Here is a 23,775-nt window from a genome sequence, read left to right on the forward strand (position 1 = left end):
CATGATGAGTTTCCTCTTTAATTGGAGAAATTCTGGTTAATCCTTCATTTGCAGTGCCAGCCGACAAACAAGATGATTCTATTTTCCATATATTTCCATGTTTTTGTTTTGCCAGCAATTTGGGTCACATTTTGACACCTATTCTGGTGATAACCAAAGGCTGCAGACACATTAAAACAAATTTGCTGTGACTGCATCCCCACGCCAAAGTGGATGCGCCTTCAATTGAAGGGCGATTGATTTCAATTGTCAATAAAACGTCTAGAACCAACATAATCACATAAAGCTTGATGCGGATGATTGTAAAGGCCAGATTACTGGGTGTGAAACAAAACCACCCTTCTATTATCATATGCAGTTGAACTTGACCAACATATCAGTTTGCTGGTGATATTGCCTAATATTGCTGGTCTGCAGTTTTATCAGTGTCTGTGTTAAAACATAATGCTCTGATAATTACTGACTTTTTTTGGTCACTGTATTGCGGAGATTCAACCTAGCAATCTCCAGTGGTAAGGCAGAATGTCAGATGGTTGCACCATTGGGTAACCTAATGACTGTTGTTGAATATGAACACAAAACATAATCATGGTTAACATAACAAAAACGTGTAAAATATCCTGATCTTAAAAAAATAACATTTACACATTTTTTATGTAGAGATTTAAAGGAAAAAGAGAAACAGAAAACTCAACTAAAGATTTATGGGAAGTTTTACCACCAGTGCAAATGGTATTTACATTATTTAAGTTTTACATTATTTAGGTTTGTTTAAATTTAAGGATGGTAACCATTGAGAACACAATCATAATCAAAATTATATCAGCTGCTATCATTGGTTATTCAATTATATTGTCAAATTTTAACCCCTAAAATTACTATTGGTGACAAAATGTACATATCAGTGGGGTAATTACTACAATTTTCTACAAGTCTACCTTAGTGTTGCCAGATTACACAATGAACATGGCAGGTTGCTATATTGGAGTAGGATGTTTCGGGGTCTAGTTCAATCCATAGCACAGTGCACATTCTAAGCATGTTCACCTAAACAAAGCACATTAGAATTCTAGGGGAGTAGTAGCACAGCTTTAGGTCGTATGTCAGCATTTCTTCAGTGCTTTTCTTCATCTGTAATGGCCACAGTTGACTGTGTGCGTCACAATGACTAGATTTAACTAGAGTTAATGTAGTCAGTTTAAAGTATTTAGCAATAAGCAGTCACAGGCTTTGATCAATAGTGGCTCAGGTATTGCATGGACATAACATTTATGACCAGTTATGTTGGTCTATGAAACTCAACTTATCTCAGCCCATTCCAGGCAGATTTCTGCTTGGAAGTGGTGAATCAGACTGATAGCTTGCTAGTGCAGGGGACATATACTTTGCGAGTTACTCCATTTGCAAGGACGAATAGCGTTGGCAGAGAAATGTAAGCACCAATCAAAATCTGTCAGAGCTTCTGTAGAAATAAAATTAGCACGGACACAGAAATTGGACGGGATGGCCTAACTTTTGTGGTTGCAGTCAAGGGCTTGTTTCCTAAGAGCATCGTAGTTGTGTTATGACATTCATTTGAAAGAGTGAAAGAGCGCTCTTTACCATTTTACATTGCTTCTTGCTTCTGGGTAGGGCTGTATTGATACCTTTTTATTTATTTATTTATTTATTTATTTATTTATCTATCCCCCCTCCCCCCCAGACAGAGTATGAGTATGAGTTTGAGTACGTTTTAGTATTCGCTGATAGTCTGATACCATAATGAACTACATACTTCGAGTTGTAGTTATTAGTGCGAATGAGTGCAGTGTACCTTAACAGTTAAATAATTAAATTCTAGCTGATTGAGTTCAATGACATGCATTAGCTAGCTGTGCTATAATAATTATCCTTGATTGAGAAGGTTGCAGTGGCGAAGGGCGAGTTTAGTTCCACATCAGAAAAGTACTTCTGTACAGCAGTGTGTTTCATAAGTTTGGCCCTTGCTCCTCATCTGTGTCAACAGCGGTCTCTGTAGCACAGTGACAGCAGGAGTTACATCTGTGGGGCTCACTTTTTGTGTTGAGGTCTTTTTGGCTGGTTGACCTGTAGTTAACTGGCTAACTTAAGCCAGACTTACACTGTACAATTTTAGAAATATTGTTCTTTGGTGACTCACAAGGTCCATGTTACGTGAAATGCAGCCTCTCCAGACAGCTTTGTCTATGGACAATTACCAAAAAAGCGGTTTCATTTAATATAACATGCTGCACCCCAAGTACGGAGCAAACACACTCGGCAGCTCGGCTAACCAATTGGGCATTGTCTGTAGCCTATTTTACAAAGACAGTTTAAAAATCACTGTATTAACCTTTATACCTCTCCACCTATATTGGAAAGTGGTTGAGGTTGTTTAAAAGTGTGTTGTGTGTTTAAAAACGGGCTAAAATCACGCTGTGTATTCCTTGTGGGAATTTGTCAAAGTGGAATGTTTAAAGTTACCGACAGCTTTGTGTCCAACCACCATGGAGTCAGTAACTTTGTGTAAGCAGACCCTCATTCACTGCCAGTCTGAGTCATTTGTTCATCAGCGCAGCAGTGTTCACTCGGCTTATTTGACGTATCAGCTGATGTCAATCGTGAGTATCGGTGGCTCATGAGGTCGAGTACGAGTAAATGAGCACAGTATCAGACTAATAGCTGATATCAGTATTGGTATCAATGGGTCCCTACTTCTGGGGAAGCTCAGGATTTGCAGAATTTAAAGGTTGTTGTCCATATCAGGTTTAGAGTAAGCTACGGTCAGTTCCATTGCTTTATCGTCCATTGTCTTCATTTTTGTTCAGGTGGAAAGTTAACACAGCTTCATATTGCTATTTTGAACACTGTTTTTATCGACTGACTCTGTTCAGTTCATTTTGCTCTTTTCTGGCAAAGAACAACCATTTTGGAAAGTAGCAAATGTGTACAATGTGTGTCCAAACACTGGGCTGATGGTTAGTGAGCTTTGCGGAATGGGACAGTGGCCATGAAAGTGCTGAAAGAACATTTGCTATATTTTTACTGCTTTGTCCAACCAATTAGAGAGAGGCTAAATTGAAGTCTGTTGTTGAACTTTTAGCACTGTGGACAGGACAGACAAGGGGTGTCCAGTCTTTTCTGCAAATGGCTGATGTGGCAAGTTTTCATTCCAAACAAGTTGAAGCACCCCTGATTATACTCCTTAAATCATTTGGTCTAAGTTGGTCTTCAAACAACTGATGATGTATGCTCCTGCATTGTTGGAGTGAAACCCTACAGCCACACCATCCCTTTGTGGATAAGATTGGACAAGCCTGGGCTAGACTACTGAGCTGAAACATGAAGCAGTGGCTGTTGGTTTTTCTGGAAATGTAACTGGAAACAGCAAGAGTTTTGTTAGCTTTAGCAAATACTTCAGTATGTATGCTATCATAGATATGTTTGTCATAGTGGGAAATTCTAAAGACCTATATGTTCATAGAGATGTCACGTAGATATGCTGCTCAAGCACTGTTTAACTATTTGTATATGTAGTACATTCATTTACAACGCGTTTCACCATGTCTTGTTTGATTGCACATTCAAACTAAACCTCTTTCAATGACCTTATCGGGGATGCAGCTTTGGGTTTAGAAGCCTTGTGCCTTTGCCTTTACAGTTCTATTACAAAGGTTTGACTATTGTGGATTAGGAAGGCAAAACTGGTCCTAGGGCTGGATTTACATGATGAAACTTCCATGTTGTGAGTTTCATGCAACATCATTTCTGTGCAATTGACAGTTACATGAAGCAGTTAAAAAAGAGGATGCAAGCTATACATTCAATTACTCTGCTAGTCGAGTATATTAGCAGCTTGTTATTTTTAATAAGTTACATCATTCTTGCTAAACAAATTCATCTGCGGTGCGTTATTTATGTTTGCACGTTTGCAGCATTTTTATCTTCTTTGTATAATTTTGCCATTTGCCATTGCCCTTCCTTTTTCTTTAACTACATGTACATATATTGTTTATCTATGCGTCTATCTGTGGTTCTTTATTATATATTTTTCATGTGTTCTTTGTATGTTAAGCGTTTTAAAATGAATGTTTATGTAATGTTTATAGCTCTCTTCTAGTAATTGCATCCATTGATTCTCAAAGGAATGCTCTGTGTACAACCAGACATCAAGAGAGGAGAAAAGGAATAATGTAGCTCAGTAGATGACAATAAGTGAAGCCAGCTGGTTACAGATACGTTAGCTTCAAGAAAATTGTTTGTGGTCATGGCTCAATGAACTGACACAAACTACAGACCTAGTAAACCGTGTAACAGCAGTCAGGAGGATCTAATTTTAAGTTGCTCAGTATGCTTTTGTTATCCATTACTTTGGGGAACTTGGAGCTTGAAATATCGATTGACATGAGCATGTGGGTTCTGTCAGTTTTGATTGGCTGTTTTTCACAAAACTTGTTTCATGAAGTTGAACTGCTTGCAACTCTTATGGCTGAGTGTCAGATGAGTTTCGGGATACGTACTTTTTAAGTTTCATGCAACTGAAGCTGCATGTAAGTGCTATCATGTGAAGCCAGCCTAAATTACTGTAGAAGGCCAAATGTAATCTGGAGCCATTTTGTACATCTCTGCATCTTACCTTAATATAGTAAAAAAATGGGAAAAAAAACACATGGAGAAGGTGATCCAGAAATCCACAATTAATATGATGATTGTTCTTCTGTCCACAGTAACTGACACTTGTGCTGTCTGCTTGCACAAATTGCAGGTGTTAAATATCCAAATGTTTCAGTTCATATACACAATGCGATGGTTTTTAAGGCTGTTACACAGTGAGAAAATCTGTTTAGACTCAAAACTGCCCACTTCTCTCTGTGTGGTTTGATTATTGTTGAGGGAGCCTTGTCCCCATATCCAACATACTATGTCTTTGCCTAGCCTTGTTTCTCGCTATTTTGTGTTCATCCTGTTAGCTTGCTGGTAATTTGAGAATTTGTATAATGAAAGTGCAGCTAAACTGGAAGCTGGCTGTTTACTGAATACATTCAGTCTGAGCTTCTTAAAAGGGTATGGAATGGAATCCTTCACTTTTTTGTTTTGTACAATAAGCTTTTTATTGTGTTGAAGCCTGTCTTTCTGCTTTTTTGAATGTGCCTTAGAAACCTTCACCTAACCAGGTGGAAAAGCGTTTTATTGATGTCAAAGCTTCTCTCTGCTCTCGTCCCTAGGGTGCTCAAATAGGTTGTGAAGTCACAGGGCTGGGCTGGCCTGGATAACAGAGAGAAGAAAGATAGGTAGAGCTAGTTTTGAAATAAGAAAGGCCTACATTTCCCTATTTGGAAAATACAGATGGCCATTTCCTCTTCAATAAAATAAATACTGGGCACTCCAATAGGATAAATACTTTTCTGATTAATTATATAACTGGCATAAGTCAAGTCTCTGAAAGTGGTATGTCTGTATGGTCTGCTTAGCTTTATGGATTATGTAGCAGTATGCTTAGGTTGATGATCAAACACAGGATGCCCAAAAGATGAGACTTTGGGAACACCTCGGTCATAACGAGTAAGTGATGAGTCAAAGGACTGATTACATGTTTGTAGACACACAATAGTGGACAATGGTGCAGAATCTTTGTTAGTCTAGCAGGCGAGATGTGATCTTAGAACAAGAACCTGTCAAACCTTTGGTGCTGGATTGTGGTGAAGTCCAAGCAGGAGTACGCCCCTCTAAAACCTCACTTCTGAGTTCCTGGTCTTTTAACATCCAGATTACAATCCTACAAAAGCACAAGCTAGCTAGTGAAATGCTATCACAAACTAATGCAACTGATTTTCTGATGCAAATGGAGTCTATGCTTCCATCCACATTTAAATCAGTTTTACGTAGTTATCCCCAGACATTCTCATTATAACATCACAACTGCCTCCATGAGATTACATATTTGTTGACTTCTGTTGAAACCTCAGCACTTAAACTTAATTTGAGCTCTGTCTTTTGAAGATAATATATTGGTTGTCATCTGTGAAAACCTTGAATGATACATTTATGAATGCTTATGAATGAAGAACTGCACAAACACTATGACAGTCTGTGTGTTAGTGTAGTTCCAACTGTCTCAGCTAATCTCTTCTTTCCAGATTGCTTAATTGAATTGTATAAACTTTTTTTTTTATACAATTTGAGGATAAGCTCATGCAACACTTCCTTGCCCAGTCTGTCTGATAACTGATTGACTAAACCTCAAAACTGAAGCTGGCAGTGTTGTCTGCATGTTTGTCTACAAATGTGAAATCAGTCCAAATGCTAAGGGGCAGTAGTTTTCAAAAGCAGTAATAGTTTTGTATTTGAAAGGTGGTTCATATAGCTGTCGGATATGTACCTATGGTGACATCATATTTAGGGAGTACTCCAATAACAGCAAAAGATTTAACCCAGATGGACAACAACAAGAGTCTACTATTGATATCAGCATGGGTGGTTTGTTTGGAAAGTAGCCGTTCATGTTGGCCATATAATTTGACACGTTTCTGATCGAAGCTCCCGCGCTTCATTACCCTGATCCAACAGGTCTGCCAGTGAAGCCGAGCCAGCAGCGAAAAGTCCCCCACTGAGAAAAACGTATACGCTCAGGAAAGCAGACTAGGGGAAAAGAAAATGAAATTAAACTTTGATCATGTCTACCTGACAGACTCCACCATAGTGTTTGTTTTGGAGCCTGGCATCTCTGTCCTTTATTCTGCACAGTATGATTGAGTCCAACCCTCTCACATGATCAGAGAGTGGCTCTGCTCCACGTCTGCTTCCACTCATCTGTCCGTTCTCTTCACTGTCCTGCCAGGTGAGCCTTTAACTCTTTGTATACTGGCACCCCATTTGGAGGCATTATTTAGTTGAAGGCCTCATACCCTGTTTGGACCGCAGCTGTTCCCTGGGTTTGCTTGAGGGAGTGGAGGGCTGGCTGTAGTTAGTGAGAGTTGGAGAGGTTGGGGTGTGCAGTAAAAGTAAAGATTTGGTGGTCAAGATCAGTTGAGATCAAACTGCGGATGACTGTTTGATGCTGTGGAAGCTGACCCGAGTGGGAGAGGTGGGGATGGACATGGCCCGGGCCACCCTCGCTCGAATGGAGTGCTTGTCCTGCCAGCGGTGCCAGCGCTTCCGAACTGCTGACCGTACCTGCGGACATACAGATAAACCTGCTGTCAACAACTTCAGTTACTGCAGTACTACTATATTAGAGGCATTAAAATTGCATTGAGGATGCACGATGGGGACAAAATACCATTATAGCTCTTATATTGCTACTGCAACATGGGTTTGATTGTAATACACCTTGTCATATATTGACAGACACATGGTGTCTTTGATGCGAAGCACTGCTCTCTGCTAAAGGTGCCCCTGAATTTTCCACAAGCTAAATATGAGTGGGTGAGTGAGTTACCAGCCAGTTCCGCAAAGTGCTTTGCCTGTAAAAACTCATTAGTGGATCAGTAATTTTACATGGCTTGCATTGTTTTGGCCAAAATCATAATGGATTACATGTATACCTTGATTAATCAAAGCATACACGCAACACTAAACTGGAATTGGTCAAGCTTCATACAGCATACAATTTAAAAAAAAAAAACAAAAAAAACAACAACTTGTAATTGGTCAGAAGGCTCATATGCGTTTGTAGTCTTTAGCACGATCAGTATTGCACAGCCTAATGTGATGATAACAAATGTGCAGGTCTATTTTGTATCTTATCTTTCTGGTAACAAATGTGGAACAAGAAGGGAATATATCAAAGCTCGATCCCATATAATCAAAAAGGGAGGAGAATATGAACAAAGATGGCTCGAAAGATAAATTACTGTGAATTTAGTTCAAGCACCACAACAGACAAGAGGTTGGAGAATGGTTGTGGTTCTCTTTTTGGCTTATTAGATGTCATTTCATAGCTTCTCTCGTCACACATGTTCCATGTGTCTGTTGGTGGGACAGTCCACCTTTTTCTGTCAAATATGAAACATGTATCTGCCCAGGACTCTGAGACCAATTAACTTTGTCAAAGGCCAATTAATGCTTAAAAGTTAGGCAAAGAAAGTGTTGGGCCTAGTCAAGGTGGCTTCTAAAGAGAGGACATAGTGTAGTAAAAGAGAGGACATGCTGCTATATACTTTAATGATGTAGGAAAAGTGTACACACAGGTCTAATGGGTGTTTAATTTTGTGAAGTAGGATGGCATCATGGGAGCAATTATTTATGATAAAATCTGTATCACATCTATTAAGTAGAAATTGAAACATTTATTTTTAGTCTCATTGGGCTGTTTAAATTCTCAATACATAAATTCCATAAAAGAATTCAAATTGTTTTGCTACTGAAAATACGTGCAAGCCAACCTATTTGTCGCATCTGAATAGCACTTATTTTGTTGTTGTTTCATGTCCCAATACTGTACTGTGCAAAAGTAAGAGACCACTCTTGATTTAACTTCCTGTCAAACTAGCCATTAAGTCCTTTATTAATTTACCACTCTGTTTACAAAAAAGTTGGGATGCTGTGCAAGATGTAAATAAAACGGAATGCAATGATATACAAATCATTTAAACCCTTCATTTACTTAAAAATTGTACAAATGTTATATCCAATGTTGAAAGTGAGAAATTTTGCTTTTTGAAAAATATATATAAAAAAAAATTACACATATTACAACAGCATGGCTCTGTAGTAAGAGAGTCAGTGTGCCACCTGCACTGCTGGCCTGCCTGCAGTCCAGACCTGTCACCCATTGAAAACATATATTTTTTTAATATTTTGGAACTTTGAGATATTGAGATATACAATAATCCACAATAGTCCAAAAAGTGATTAAAAGATCTAGAGAAAATGAGACTCCTGACAACTGTGGAATACCTGGTAGCCCACCAAAACTGTCATCAGATAAACAATACTTAAAGCTTATGTCGTTGAGAGACCAGAGAAAAAGTGCTCTTGCTTTAGATCTGAAAAGTCCACAGGTGTTTCTGTCTGTTCTTCCATTTTGAGAAAACATGTTAGTGCTGTGTGTTTGAAAGGATGAGTAGCTGTCAAGAAGCCATTACTGAGTGAGGAAAATAGCGGAAAAAGAACAATTTCTATTCAACAAGCTGCTGGTGTTCTTAGAACAATGAATCCAGACTCGTTTTTTTTGAGTTTGGGGTTATTGAATAGTGAGAAGCAGAAAATGCAACCAACTTCTAGGACGGAACTTTGGAAGTGTGAAAGGCTCCCAAAAAGAGTGGAAAATGTAATATAGAAAAGGTTTTTATTGAAGCTTCTGTGGGTATTTATCTGTAAAATAGTTTTGGCTTTTTTTTCTGACACAGAAAAATGAATAACTTGTGCTTCAGGTCTGATTTGACTAACGTTTGTTTATTCAATGTTCAGTCTCTGACATTTGCACAGTAGTGTGTAGTAGTTGAGTCTATGCGTATATGCTTTACATGAGTCCAGGTCCTGTAATGATGTTGTTTTGATATATTAATTCACAACCGATTCTGATAGAGGGGCTTGAACCTGATCATTCCACAGATGAAGCTGCTAAGACGGTCACTGTCACCGCAACAGAAGATGATCGATCATAAACACAATGTTCCTGAGGCAAAAGAAAATGTGCTAACGTGATGCATTAGATTGGCAGAGGGTCTGTTCAAAATGTACAAGAAAAATTCCATATTTTTAAACATCATTTATATGTCCACATTAATAAGTAAAAGTCTCATGGGCACAATATAAAGAGAAAAAGGGTACTGATTATGTTTCAGGGTATGCTTTTTGGATTGCATTAGTTTCCTATGGGACATCAAGGGAAATGTCAGCTCAATTTCCATGTGACCTTTAAATGTGTCCTCAGCTATTGAGGTCATAATGGAGAATGCACCTATCTGTAAAGCCTGTTCTCTATGGTGAAGGAGATGGTTGACAGATATGTAGGCAGGTAGATGGACACGATCTAATTGTGTTTATAGATGATGCCCTTTTCCTCTGGTTTGTGATCAGTCTGGTCATTTTTCTTATAAGGTCTAGCATTATGATTTGTTCCAGGGGACTGGTCCTAGATAAGCAGAAAAAGGCCAGCTTCTGCACTGAGCTGATCTTACATGTAGAGTCAAATCATTAACATTTAATCATCTGTGATGTATGTCACATGCAGAAATGCCAGCAGATTTAGCATGAAGTTATTTAAACAAGGAGTTAACATAGAAACTACATATACCTGACAGCTTAATCTGACAGTATTTAGAGCCTGTAGCGTGTTTGATTAACTGGATGTGTATCCGGTTGTGTTTAAACATGTTTGAAAGGCACTGGCACAGTGAAGGTATTTAATCAATGAGCTGCCAGTTAAAAAGAAAAGCTCCAGCCCTTTTAAAGGCTTCCATCTCTGCAAATCAATTTGAAGAATGTCATGATAAACATTAACCCGCCTTTGTCTTCATCTAGCTCAATGCACCTCCTAGGACGTCTTGTCTTTGAGACAGTCCACAGAGAAATTTTTCCTGTCACTCAAATGCAGGAGTGCAACTTGAAATTCTCGCCGCCACTTTGCTGTCAGGCTTACAGACACTTTAGATGTAGGCATCACCCCTGCTGGGTGTCTTGCCGACACAATAGTTTGTCTGCTGCCAAATTTTGATACTCTGACTCAGCACCACAAAAGCAAATGGTAGTGGCAATGTACCAGCCAGAAATATGAGCAAACAGTCGGACTGCTTGTCATTAATTACTGTAAGAAGATCAGAAGAAAGGTTCTTGTTATGCTTTGAAATAAATAATAGCATGTCATTTAGCAGATACTTGTAGACTGGGCAGTTTATCAAGAGTATGTTATCGTTGCTTTTGTAGAATTTGCCCGTTACAGTGAACAAATCACTTTCATAGATTATAATGGGTAAAAGTTCTTCTTAGATCTAGCTATAGATGGGCAGAACGTCTAACCTAATTCCTCATTGAACAGCTGGCATTAATAGAGTTGATTTTAGATTCAGGCTGTTAATCCATGCCAGAGTACTGGTGGCACACAAGTAATTAGCTTCTGCTGTGATTCAGGAAACACGTATGGGAGATATCTGGGCTTTGTTTTGTTAATGATTCCCAGATAGAGAGCACAAGTGGGTATAATGCAAGTACAGGCAAAATCAGCAATGAAATGCTGATTTGGCAAAGACAAACAGCCTGAATGTGGAACTTAATCAGATCTGTTACTCATGCCTACTATTCTATGGGGAATTGTGCTAGAAGTCATTACAAGAGAATGGTTAAAAGTAGCAGTAGGTGCTATACTCGTTTATTCGTTGTACCGATTGAAATTCTTCTTCAGACATTAGTTTTGTCACTACATTTTTACTGGTATGCAACAAAAAAGGGCAGATAATGCAACATACAAACAGTGCGAAACAAAGTAAGGTGTGTCCTTTTAGCTGAATGACTGAGTTAGGGTACTGAAGACAATCCCTCATCTCCTGCTGCGTAGTCAGGTGCAGTCTGAGATGATGTTGTCCAGTTTGTTATTGAGGGAGCCAGTGATGGCCAGTCCCCTGGAGTTAGTCTTTAGCCTAACATGGACACTAGACTGCTTGAAGCACTTCTGTTTCCTTTTGTACCATCAGATGCTGCTGCAGTGTTGGGCCAGGCCTTCACAACAAGCCATTTCTCATTTGGCGCACATGAGATAAATGACCTGAGAAATGCAAAAACAAGGGTAAATTTTTTCATGTGTGAAGAGACTATAAGTGCATGCCATAGGTGCATGTCTTGTTAATTAGTTTTTACTATTTTTTGCAATAATATAAAAAATAGCGCTTGTTAAATAAGATTCTTATTAAAAGTGAATAATAAGCCTCTGTTAACCTACAAAAATTAGGTTTACTTTTATATTTATTTATTTATTTATTTATTTATTTATTTATTTATTTTTATTTAGGCTATGTTAAAAGTAAAGGGGCCTTCTCTTTCAACAACCAGCAAATAAATTTCACATAAATGAACAACCAGAGAAGACCACTGATTATGTGTAGCCTTAGTGGTACAAGTACCTTTCCCCTTATTGTAAATTGCTATGAAAATCAGTGTGTATTTGTCACTGCCTCAGAGACAGTGTAAGCTCATGCTAGCTAAAGATTTGCTTAATCTCTGGTGCTAATTCCTCTTTTGGCACTCTCTCACAATTTTTACGAAGTGTGCAGGGAAAATGTTTATGGCTCAATTCAAAATGCATAATTTGACAGAAGACAGCATTAAATGCTGTTGTCTAGAGCTACAGTACTCATCATGGAAAAAATTCATTTTTAAATTCGATGTTTGATTATGACATGGTAAGAGAGACAGCAGAGGTGCATGAGTTTGACATAGCAGATTAAAAAAAAAACGAAAATAAAGTGCAGCTGTAATATGCCCCAAGATGTTCTTTATTCTACTTAAAGATATCTGCTTTAAGTACTGAATAACTAATTTGGTATCAGGATTAGCCCTTTCTCTTGAATCTAAAGATTATGAGGAGTCTAGTTTAACAATTTGATTTTACCAGCTACGTTTCTTATGCTTTTAGGCCTCTCTGCACATGTGGAAGAGCTGTTTGAAAAAGGCACAGCTGAAGTGGAAAACAGACTACTTTTTTTGTTGACTGTCAGCTCGACCCAAGGTTGGTCTTAAGCTTTAGTATCATATTGCAGCTGGCAGAGTATTTGAGGACGACTTGTATGCTTCATTCTATACTTCAGATACTTCTTGTAGGTTGTAAGAAAAGTGTATTCACTGACGCTGACATCTTGTTTGCCTTGCCAGTGTGAGATGAGGGATATACTGTATGTTTTGCTTTGATTTTGTATTCCAGTAAGGGTGACCTCAGATCAAGCGCATACCATCCTTTCCTCTCTGCTTTGTTCAGCTGATTAGATCACATACAAAACAGTGTGGACCAATCGGAGGTGAAATCGGAGATCCTCTCTCTATAACGGCTTCAGAGCATTTTAAGTCAAGGCTCCATCCTAAAGAATGGGCAGTCCAAGAGTATCCACAAAGAATAGAATGGTTCATCTAATCTTAACCAGATTTTAGCCCCTGTGATGCATAATTTACGACAGTCCTGTTTTTTAACGGTATTGACCCCTTTTGCCATTGACTACTATTGGGTTGTTTGGGGATTTGGAGACTGATCCTATTGATTGGCCAGGTCAGGCAGAGGGAATGTGCACTGGCCAAATTACTTGGGGTTGCTTGCGCTGCACTTCAGGGTTTCGACAGGCTTGACTTGGAGTGTGTTTTTAGCACTGTCCTCCCTAGGGTACAGGAGGAGGATACGCTTCTGTTGTTGTGAGCTGAGTGAGGCTGGTTAGAGAAAGCAAGGGCAGAGTAGGAGAGGAAAAGAGACCAACAGAGTTTACTTACTTCACTGTTCAGGAAGCAATAAAACACAGACACAAAAAAGCCCTGGAGAGAAAGAGGGAGAGAGAAATGTTGTAATGTTAACATGCCTTTATTGCGCAATGAGCTAACAAGCATACCATGTGGCAAATCTGAAAAGATGGTAACCAGAAAAGCAGTTTTACTTCAACTGGCAAACCTTTCCTTTATTATTTAGTGGATTACAGTGTTGGGTGCTGCCACCTTTTTGTAATACATTCAAAATGGTCTCCAAATATTACTGTGATTAAAAAAAAAAAGGTGTTTAATAATTAAACAAAAATTCAGTTCACTTACATGGTCACCAAATAAGTGAATGCCATGCACAATTTTCAATACATTAATTAAAAATTGTCAAAAAATCTAACAGTAGTTGGTAAGAAAGAAACCACATAGGAATGAAAAATAAACATCTCCTTAATATCTCTGTTGTTTCTCCTAGACAGCTTTAAGATTAGATGAAAAGACAAATGAGAATTTTGCATAAGTTTATTGCTGCTTAGATGATTCTCGAGAGAAAATAAACCCCAAGCCACTCAGTTCTTTTCTTGAGGTATAGTAGAGATCTCAATAGTCACATTGTGCTCAAATGTGCTATGATAATAACAGCCATGTTAATATGCAACTAAATTTTCATATCTCCTTTATCTCTCCTGTGTCTCATATCTCCTTTTTGTCTAATGATATTTTTTTCAAAGGAATTTTAAAACTGCTTTACTTTTTACTGAATTTTATTGCTAGCTAGGAGAGAAGAACTAGTTGACATTAGCTTAGCTAGCATGGTAACAGCTCTACTCACCACAGAACAAGTTTGATTCTGGGTAACTGAAGCATCACTGACACAAGTTTAGATGACACTGACTCAGATCTAGGGGGTGAAGTAAAGCAACTAGTGTACAGTACAAGTTTGATTTCAACTAACACAGGTGTAGACAATAAAAACTCACTGTTTTGCAGTGTTTGGAGCTGTAGCTTGTTATCTACAATCACGATAACTTAGTTAGCAGACCAGAAGTGCCAGAGACCACAATACAGGCTCAACTGCAGCTCACTGATGCTCAAATTATGCATGTTTAGAACATAAAGATTTATCTGACAACACAGACTGGTGTTTGAGTGACAGGCTAAATGGAATATGTTCTGTGGTGTGTGTGTGTGTGTGTGTAGCTATTAGTCTTCACTGAACCACTGTCCTGCCTAGTTTTCCTCAGGTATTTTGCATGTCTTGATGTAGTAGCACATCAAATGGAAAAGGGAACCCTAACCATTGCGATACAGCTGTAGGAACCCTTTGGCTCTGACATGGAGGTCTCTAAAGCTCTTAGAGGGCAGTTTTGGAGAGCATGTTGGCTATGACTGTTTTCAGGCAAATGCAGACCTAAAACATGACTGGGCAGAATGCGTTTATTGGCCACTTATTAGATAGTAATGGAACAGAAAGTTGACAGGCATTTCTAAACACAGTCACCATTTGGGGAAAAACATGATAAAACTACCAAAGTATACCTTATATTTACACTGGATTGTACTAATTACTATTTATTTGATCAGTGACCACTGTGTATTCTTGTAGTGTCAGACTTTCTTCTCCCTTAGTCACTCCTTGTTCATAGTCACTCCTAAAGTTTCATCCTTGCCCTTACCCGCTCAAAACAATGTCATACCCTAACCCTAACTTTTTTCCTTTTTGGGAAAGATACAAAATTGCTGTACCGTTGTAAACAGCTTTAAAGTCCTATACCACTCCAAAGTGAATTATTTCCTCTGGATGTGTCAAGTTAACCTTTTAAGGTATATTTACCAGGAACTTTCACAAAGAGAATCATAGTGACATTTCTGAACCCCCAAATTCTTGCTAATGCACTTTTACCAAAAAAAAAATAAAAATCTTCTATGTAATTCCTCTGAAGACAACAAATAATACATTTAAACACAATATAAACCACTTCTTATTCTGAAATGTACGTGTACATGTACGCTCCTAGTTTCTTAAGGGTAATAATTCATGAAATATTAGCATGGTCAGCAAGTAATAAATGCATCACTTTCACAGTTGAATACTGAGTGTGCTGCCTCTCCAGCGTCAACACGCTATGAGTTTCCACGATGGCAAAAGACCAACTACAAACAGTTTGTGTTGCCCTGACTTTTCATGAGGGTGAAAATAATGTGAGTGTTTAACTACAGTAAGTAATTTGCTTTACTGAAAGTAAACCTGGTATTATGGACACTGATTAAATTACAGATTGAATTATGCCACCAGTGAATGTCAACTTTTGTTTAGATGTAAATTTAATCTGTGTCTAGCAAAGTAGTTCTTCCTTTTTTCATGCGTGCAAACCTCTGACCCCACTCATTATCAGCATGATTTAATGCTCTTAAAGCCATCAATTATAGCTATAATTGGATGCTACTTACCTGGAAGGACTCGAGGAAAGAGTTAAAATAGATGAAAACAATCTGGGAGATCTCATCCTCTCCAGGGTTCACAAAGAACAGCATGTAGGTGATGCCTAGCAGTGGCAGCAGCACCAGAGTGGCCTTCACTGCTTTTCTGTAGGGGGAGGGGGCAGTGATGCAATTAGAAATTTCTGTTTTAATTCAATTGAGTTTCTGACTGGTCTGTTCAGATTTGAAGGTCAGTTTAGTCAATTAAAATAAAGCTTACATTTCTGTAGAATAAAATAGGTAATGAGATTCTTGCTGTATTTTGGTGCTATTCTGTTCAGCTACACTGAAGTAGCCACAGTTTTCCCAGGAGGATGGATGCGTAAGTCTTAGGTATTGGCATACTTATTCCCATATACTTCTGGCATAGTACTAAAAAAGCTTCAGTGTGTTGTTTATTAAAGCAACAAATCAGAAGGTGCTGTATTAGTGATTTAGCACTGTTAAGATTTTAAAATGTCTTAAACTTGCTTCTGTATCATCACTGCTGTGTGGGTAAGCAGAAATCCAGTCAGACTCATCTGTCTCCTTTTCTCACATAACATTACTGCATGTCTGTCCCACATTTTTTGTGATATAAAATAAGACACCTAAAGCTGATTCATTATGAGAAGATATTGCTTCTTGAAAGATAGCTATACAGCCCTTTATAGCAAAATTAGCCTACTTATTAACTCCTGTTTTTAAGAGTGGTGTTGAGCATGAGTGACTGTTCTCGATAAAAGAACACTTGATAAACACCAGTGAGTATTCAGACCTTCCTGTATGGGGCAGCCCTGCTTGGTGTTTTTTCATTATACTGACATGGATAAATAGTAAAGATTTTAAGAGGAATATATTGAAGTTTGTACCACAGAGTCACCAGATTCATTTAGCTTTGGAGATGTAGGAGACACAAAGCAATACAGGCAAAATTGGGGGATTCAACCGTACCATTGTTTAAGCCAGTCATGGTATTCATACGCTGCCTGCATACCCAGAGAGATTACATGTATTAAAACATATTGTTAACAGTGATATTTAAAGGAACTGAAGCCTGCATATTAGACTGTGTTGTTTGTGATCACTGGATCTTCAAATTAGATAGACAAATAGAAAATCATCTAAAGCAAACGAGCAAGTAAACAAAAAAAACTACCTGTGCAAAAGTGAATTGCGAAAATCTTAAAAGAGAAATGATGTTGCTGTGTGATGTAATTACTGCAAATGACAGTGCCTCATGTTGAAGTTGTCAAATGATTGTCAAGTTATACAGAAAGATCATCAGTGGGAGAGTGAAGGATGACAAACATTGATGTTCTTGACCAATGTTAATATGTTGAACGCCACACTGGCTGCAGACAACACTGAGACAAATTTAGTTTGAACACCATCATTACAGATCATTACAAAATGACTGACGGATACTCGCACTGTAGTTCAGCTCTTAAGAGTGGACATGGATATCTACAGTGTCGGCATGTGACTTTCTGTTGTACTGTAAATCCTCAGTATTCGTTTGAATTCAGCTCACTTTCATTCAGTTTTATATATAATATTGTACAATTGAATGGTGAACTGTAACGTCATTGAACTAGCTTCTGCCTTTTAGCGTATCTTATCACTACTGAATGGCTCACCTGTACTGAATGGTCTCTGAAGTGGTAGAGGCCCTCAGCTTTGTCATTAGGATTCTCACAATGTTGAAAAGAAAAATGAAATTGATCTGTAGAGAGGAGAAAGCATCATAGAAACAGTTATTGGTGAAAGAAATGGATGTTTAAGCAGCCATTTTGAGATTACTTAACAACAAGGCAAGTGTGGTGAATTAAGATTGCACAGTAAGTGGCTATAAGCTTGGATTACCTGTTAGCAACATTATTCGTGTAGCTCCAATAAAAGGTAAAGAAGCTGAACCATTGCCTTAAGCTACAGTTCAAACTGTTACACAGTGGTAGCGGAAGTTGCTGTAAAAACGTTGCTGTTTTGCTAAGCTTCATGAACACACTTCTCAGCTGGTTTCAAAAACGAATTTGGCTCACCAGAAGGACCAGTATCATGGGGCCTTGGTAGATGTAGTCAGTATAAACACCCGCTCGCTTCCCAAACCAGCACCTAAAGTTGCACAAAACACAGAAAAGGCAATGAAGTTCCACACTAGTAGGATATCTAAAATCACCTGAACCATCCCAGGGTCTGATACTGAGAAATCCAACTTGCTTCACTCAATTAACTTCTTTCATTCTTCAACAGCAATCAGTTAGGCTGGGCTAAATACCCTCATTTTTTCCATGCACTCAAAGTGGAGCTTAACAGAGGCTAAGAACAGAGATTTAGGGCAGGAGGGTGGAACTTAACCAAATCCAATACAGACAGTGATAACTGTAAAGGAAGATGACCTTGAAAAACACTTGAATTTAAATTGAAATGTGAGGGAAAACATGTTGGGAAAAACAAGCAATTTTGAAGAACAAAGAGAAGGAATAGAGAGAGAGAGCTGTCCCTTGGGCACAGATGTGGCTGCATTTGTTAATCCTACAGTTTCTGTTCAGCGTGCTGCATGATCAAGCCTCAGAAGATGAACGGAAGATGTTTGTGCAATATAGTGTTCGTCTGGGCAGTTTTCGTTCTTGGAACAGTCTCAGGAACATTTTGCAGGTTCCTCTAGTAACAAGCTAAACAAGACACATGCATGTGCATGTTGGGCTTTGGTGGGAGTTTTATGTGTGGCTGTGAGTCGAGTCCCCAGTGTGGAACAGATGAACTGGTTGCCTGGCAGTAAAGACTCTGGGAAGTAAAAACTTTGAAAGGTCTTGCATGCTGACTGTCAGCTTGAATTAGAGAACAGCTTTAAGTGCTAACAGAGTTTTGCTGATGGGGCTTGTGTGGGAAATTAATCCATGTGCCTCTTTAGCACTGTCTGGCCGAGCTTTCCAACAATAACGGAAGCTGCTACTTTGGCATGCCATTTGTAAGAGATTCTCAGCTTATTGTTTGTCTAATATTACATGAAAATGATGCACAGCAGTGTTTGTGTCAGCATGATGATTGCCCTTTCCCCTCTGCTGTGGGGTTAGGGAGATGTAGAGAATATTTAAACCTTAGAAGTCACAATTATGGCTGATGACACGTTTGTGTTTGGAAGCGAATATTTTATTACGATTAGTATTTGACGGTACAGTCCACTCATTTTTGCTGTTTGTCATTTCTTGACATCGAAATAGACAGGAACAATGATACAAGTGCAGATTCAAAACTGTTGATACAAATGTATTCAAATCCAGCTGCATAACTCACTTTATAATTAAATACAAAATTATGGATATTTTGACAGGTCACACTAGGAAAATGTTTTAACACTAAGTGCCATTAATAATTTATCGCATTACGTGTTATTAACGTTTTAACTTTGACACCACCAACTGCTTGGTTCAAATAGTATAGAAAAAAGATAATTACTTGACTTCTGAGGAATGATGAATTGATGACCTGAAGAATTTCTCTAGAGTGCATTTCACATCAAACAACTCAATTACTTGATCTATTGTGTTAATGCAGAAATTTTTGAAAAATCAGTGGCATTCCAATTACAGTGAACAGTGAACCTGAGTGTAATTATAGATAAACTACTAATAGACTGTGGAATAATTGGACTGGTGTTGTTGGTTGGAGCTGTGTGTGTGTGTGTGTGTGTGTGTGTGTGTGTGTTGAAGGAGAGAGAAAGAGAGAGGTGTAGAGACGAAAAGAAATCAAGCATGAAAGGTACTTACTTTTCATTGTCATAGTACAGCTTACCAATGGCCCATGCAACAATAATAGGAAATGGAATACCTGAGAGTAGAAAAACAAAACTAAATACCTCCCATTGTTGAAAGTAATGACATTTTTAACAATAAACAATGCCACTGATGTCATGAAAATACTGCTGCAGGGCCTAAGTACCTGCACTCTATGAAATGATCCGTAAATATAGCATCTAGTTGCGCAGTGTTAAGCAGAAAATCATCAGTAGTTAGTCACCGTTTTTTTTCCCCTGGTATCATATATTGAGTTTACACATGACTATTCTTTGTTTTCTGCTTGGGTAAATGCTAAAACCATTTTCATCTCTTACAGCTTTTATAAAACAGTTTATATATTTACATTTGTTTATTTCTGAATAAAAACATGTACTATAGGAATGTAAAAACTCATTCACTCATTTGGTTCATTAGTTAGTGTTGTAGGTGAACAGACACACTCACACCAGCCGATGCAAATGAACATCCACTTCCTCAGCTTATCAGTTGAGTAGGTCAGCACGATGGCTGTGTGCAGATAGCAACCCTCACCAAACATCCAGAAAAAGTTGGTCACATGGAAGTAATTATACGCTGCAGTGACCAGTCTACACCAGATCTGAGAGAAGGATAGAAAGACAATAACATGTTGATGCCTTTTTCCTGTTTTCTTTTTACAGCCTTTCTAAGTTGAGGTACAATTCCACATAGCAAGGATAGTGCTATTTGATGTATGAACTTTGAAGTTTACTCATTTATAATACAAACTATGGAAACAATACATTAAATCGTAGTTCTGCAGAGCTGTATCAGTAAGCTGTGTATAAATTGTGTGCAAGTATGTAATGAATGAGTATGAAAAGTGTTTTGTAAAATGTGTTTATAGATATTTATTCTTTATAGATACTGACTAATTAATACAGTCTTGTGCAAAAGTCATAGGTCATCCTTTATTTATCTTATTTCCAATCAAAATGGCAGTAAATACAGCAACTTATTCATCTTCAGGAGCGAACACAAACACGTTTAACAAATTTACACAGAAGCTCCAACAATTAAATATGATATTTAATTTTTTTCAATTTAGCATGACCACTTTTGCCTTTATTACAGCCTCCATTCTTTTTGGGAGGCTCACTTTAAATTTTTCAGAAATCTGCAGGCATATTTTTCCATACCTCCAAAATTCAGTCTTAGGTTGTATTTTCTGCTTTTCACTTTACAAGTAATCCCAAACACTTTCAATGATGTTGAGGTCTGGACTCAAGTGTGGCCAGTCCATTGTTCAGAGAACACAGCAGCATCTCTATTTGCTCTGCAGTTTTCTTTGTTTTCTTTTTTCCATTTTCTTTTCTCAGTAACAGCTTCTTGACAGCTATACATCCTCTCAGACTTGGTGTTGATCTGAAGCAAGGGAGGAGCATGATTTTCTGCTCGCTCTTGAAGGCTTTGGTACTGTTTATCTGACAGACTTGGTGGTCTACCAGGTCTTGCACAGCTCCTGTTTTTACTTTTTCTTCTTCCTTATGCTAGTGGATTATTGTATATCTAGTCTCCTCAAAAATATCTCCAGAAAAATTAATAATTTGTACTGAAAATAAACTGGAAATTAAAAAAACGTAGAGTGGACTCTAAGTTTACCTTTGCACTGTACTGTAAATGCTTTAGTAGTCTGTCCATTCTAAGATAATCTGTCTGGCATTTACATGATAAAAATTGACAGGAACATAATGTAATCTGCAAAGATTCACCCATTACTTTTTAATGAGATCAATTTCATAGTGTTTTTATTTAGTTTTGCGAATTATGTAAATGAGTAATTATTCATTCTTCTGACAGCTGTTAAGAGTGTGGATTATTCTCAGTTGACCAAAACAGTCAAAGAGCCACAGTGACACGTGTGAAGATGAATAACTGAAAGGCCAGACCTGGCTAATGGATCAAACTGTCCTGGCAGTTTCTTTAGAGATGTATGTTGGGAGGTGTTGCCTTGGGGGCTGTGTTTAAAGTGATTCTTTATAAAAGGCCACCAGTATGTCTGCATACTGACTTAACTAGAACCTTGTTGCTTGGCTAATAAGAAGAAAGGATTCAAATCTTAACAAAAGTCTTAACTGGCTCCATCTAATGAAAAGCATTAGCTTTCTGTGCTTGTTTGTCCAGTTCACAGAAATTAAATTATGCTTGAAGCATTACTAAGGCACTGAATTCCAAACTCATCTTGACTTAATCCTGCGCTTTTACCGCAAATTGGAAGCAGACTGCGGCATTGTGTATAACAGCTTTCAGAGCCATTCTAAACTGAATGAAGCAAAGCAAATGTCATCCTTTAAGTTAGTACCATTGCCCCTCCTCACATGGACTGTGGAATAGGGCTAAAGAACCATCACTCACATTTCATTGTATAAAGTCCATATATATTTTTTTTTACATAGATTTTGAATGTAATTTAACAAGTTTTACAGTACTGTACAGAAGTCAGACACCACCTTTAATGTACTTAGTTTCCAGTCAAAATGCCATTAACTACAAGTTATTCATGTTACAGGAGGTTTGAGGAGATATAGGATAATCCACTCGCATGAGGAAGGGAGAAATCAAAGAAGGAAAAAAGTAAAAAATAAATAAATAAGCAAACAAAAAACAGGAGTTTCCGAAAATTACTGAAAGATACAGAGAGAATGGGACTCCTAGCGACCATGCATGAGGAGAAAATCAGGCTCCACTTTTGCTTCAGATCCACTGTGAGAAGACATCTCAATGCTATGTGTCTTAAAGGATGTGAAGCTGTCAAGAAACTGTTACCAAGAAAAGGAAATACAGAACATCATTTGTAAATCAAATAAAGAAGCTGCTTATGTTCTCGGAACAATGGACTGGCTGCCACAGAGCCCAGACCTCAACATCAGTCAGTGTGTTTAGGATTACTTGGGTCATGGGAAGCTTAAAATGCAACGAAGTTCTAAGACTGAACTTTCGAGGTGGGGAAATATCCCTGCAGATTTCTTTGAAAAACTAAAGTATCCCTGTAAGAAAGGAAGCTAAAATAAAGGCAAAGGGGGGATGCACTAAATACTCAATGTGGTATTTGGTTGTTGAGACTTTTGTCTAATTTTCTGTTTAATATTTTCTCTGCTACTGATCCTGAAAACTGGAAAAAATGTAAATAATGGTTGTTTTGGCTGGAATTTAAACAAATTAAGTTGTCTGACTTCTGCACAGTACTGCAGGCTTACTTGGTCTACCTATGTCACAATCAAGAAAATAAAAATAGACTTTTATTAAATGAAGAAACATCAAGCAATGAGTGACTGCTATGAAACAAAAGAGTGAAGCATTTAAAAACGAGAACATGATTATTGCCCACCCTTATCAGAAATATGTTCTGCTCTGCATGCCTTCACAGGTCTTGTCTCATGTCTGACCTGAAGCATCATCATAAAGCTTAAGAGTAACTAAAATTACTTTAATTACAGGGACATGAAGGCTTTTATCGGCTTCTTACAGCTCCTGGATAACATAAACGTTCAAGAGCTCTCAGCTGCAATTTAGCGCAGGAAGCTGTTTTAAATGGAATTTACATGCACTCTAGTTACCTCTGACTCTGTCTAGTGACAGTCCACAGAAGAATCCTTTTTACATGGCGGCCTCCTTGAAATATAATAAACAGGCACTTCAGAGGTTTTCTGCTTGAGGATTTGGTTTCAAACATTACTTTCACTGTTTAAACATGGCTTTCAACATGATAGCAAATTTGATGCTATTGTCACTCTAATCGTACCCTTCTCGTGTTTTTATCTTCCTCTGTAGAAAGAGGAAGGGAGAAGTTCCAGTGATGTTCACTGCTTTTCTTTTGTTTTATTTATCACTGCCTTTCACTTATCTTGTTCTGAAAAGTTCCTTAAGAGAAACAACATACAGTATGCATGGGGCCCTTCAAGGAAAACATGCTCAACTTGACTTGCTTTGCAGGCAGTACACACAGTTTCGCTCCTGCAGAGTTCTGACCTGTCGGCATATGATTTGACTAAGTACATCAAACATACTATGTCTTTTATGTAGGCCTTGTATTTGATGTAGGAGGACAGTCCTATATTATCTCCAAGTACCACTTCTCTAAGCTGGAGATATGTGATGAGGAATTTTT

General features: G+C 38.0%; 1 protein-coding gene across 2 annotated transcripts in view; it reads right to left on the minus strand.

Annotated features, from left to right (window-relative positions):
* Positions 1-843: 843 nt before the first annotated feature.
* The window catches only part of crhr1 (corticotropin releasing hormone receptor 1), a 155,835-nt gene continuing 132,903 nt past the window's right edge, over positions 844-23,775 (minus strand). For both annotated transcript variants that reach the window (XM_036589760.1, XM_036589761.1), the window contains exons 8-14: positions 20,094-20,247; positions 19,620-19,680; positions 17,892-17,964; positions 17,490-17,575; positions 15,841-15,976; positions 13,408-13,449; positions 844-7,170 (exon numbers count right to left, since the gene is read on the minus strand). In XM_036589760.1, the coding sequence (XP_036445653.1) occupies positions 7,030-7,170; positions 13,408-13,449; positions 15,841-15,976; positions 17,490-17,575; positions 17,892-17,964; positions 19,620-19,680; positions 20,094-20,247 (693 nt within the window). In that variant the 3' untranslated portion in view covers positions 844-7,029. The remainder of the gene's footprint in view (positions 7,171-13,407; positions 13,450-15,840; positions 15,977-17,489; positions 17,576-17,891; positions 17,965-19,619; positions 19,681-20,093; positions 20,248-23,775) is intronic.

This window comes from Colossoma macropomum, unplaced genomic scaffold (assembly GCF_904425465.1).
Source record: "Colossoma macropomum unplaced genomic scaffold, Colossoma_macropomum, whole genome shotgun sequence".
In the NCBI taxonomy this organism is placed as follows: Eukaryota; Metazoa; Chordata; class Actinopteri; order Characiformes; family Serrasalmidae; genus Colossoma; species Colossoma macropomum.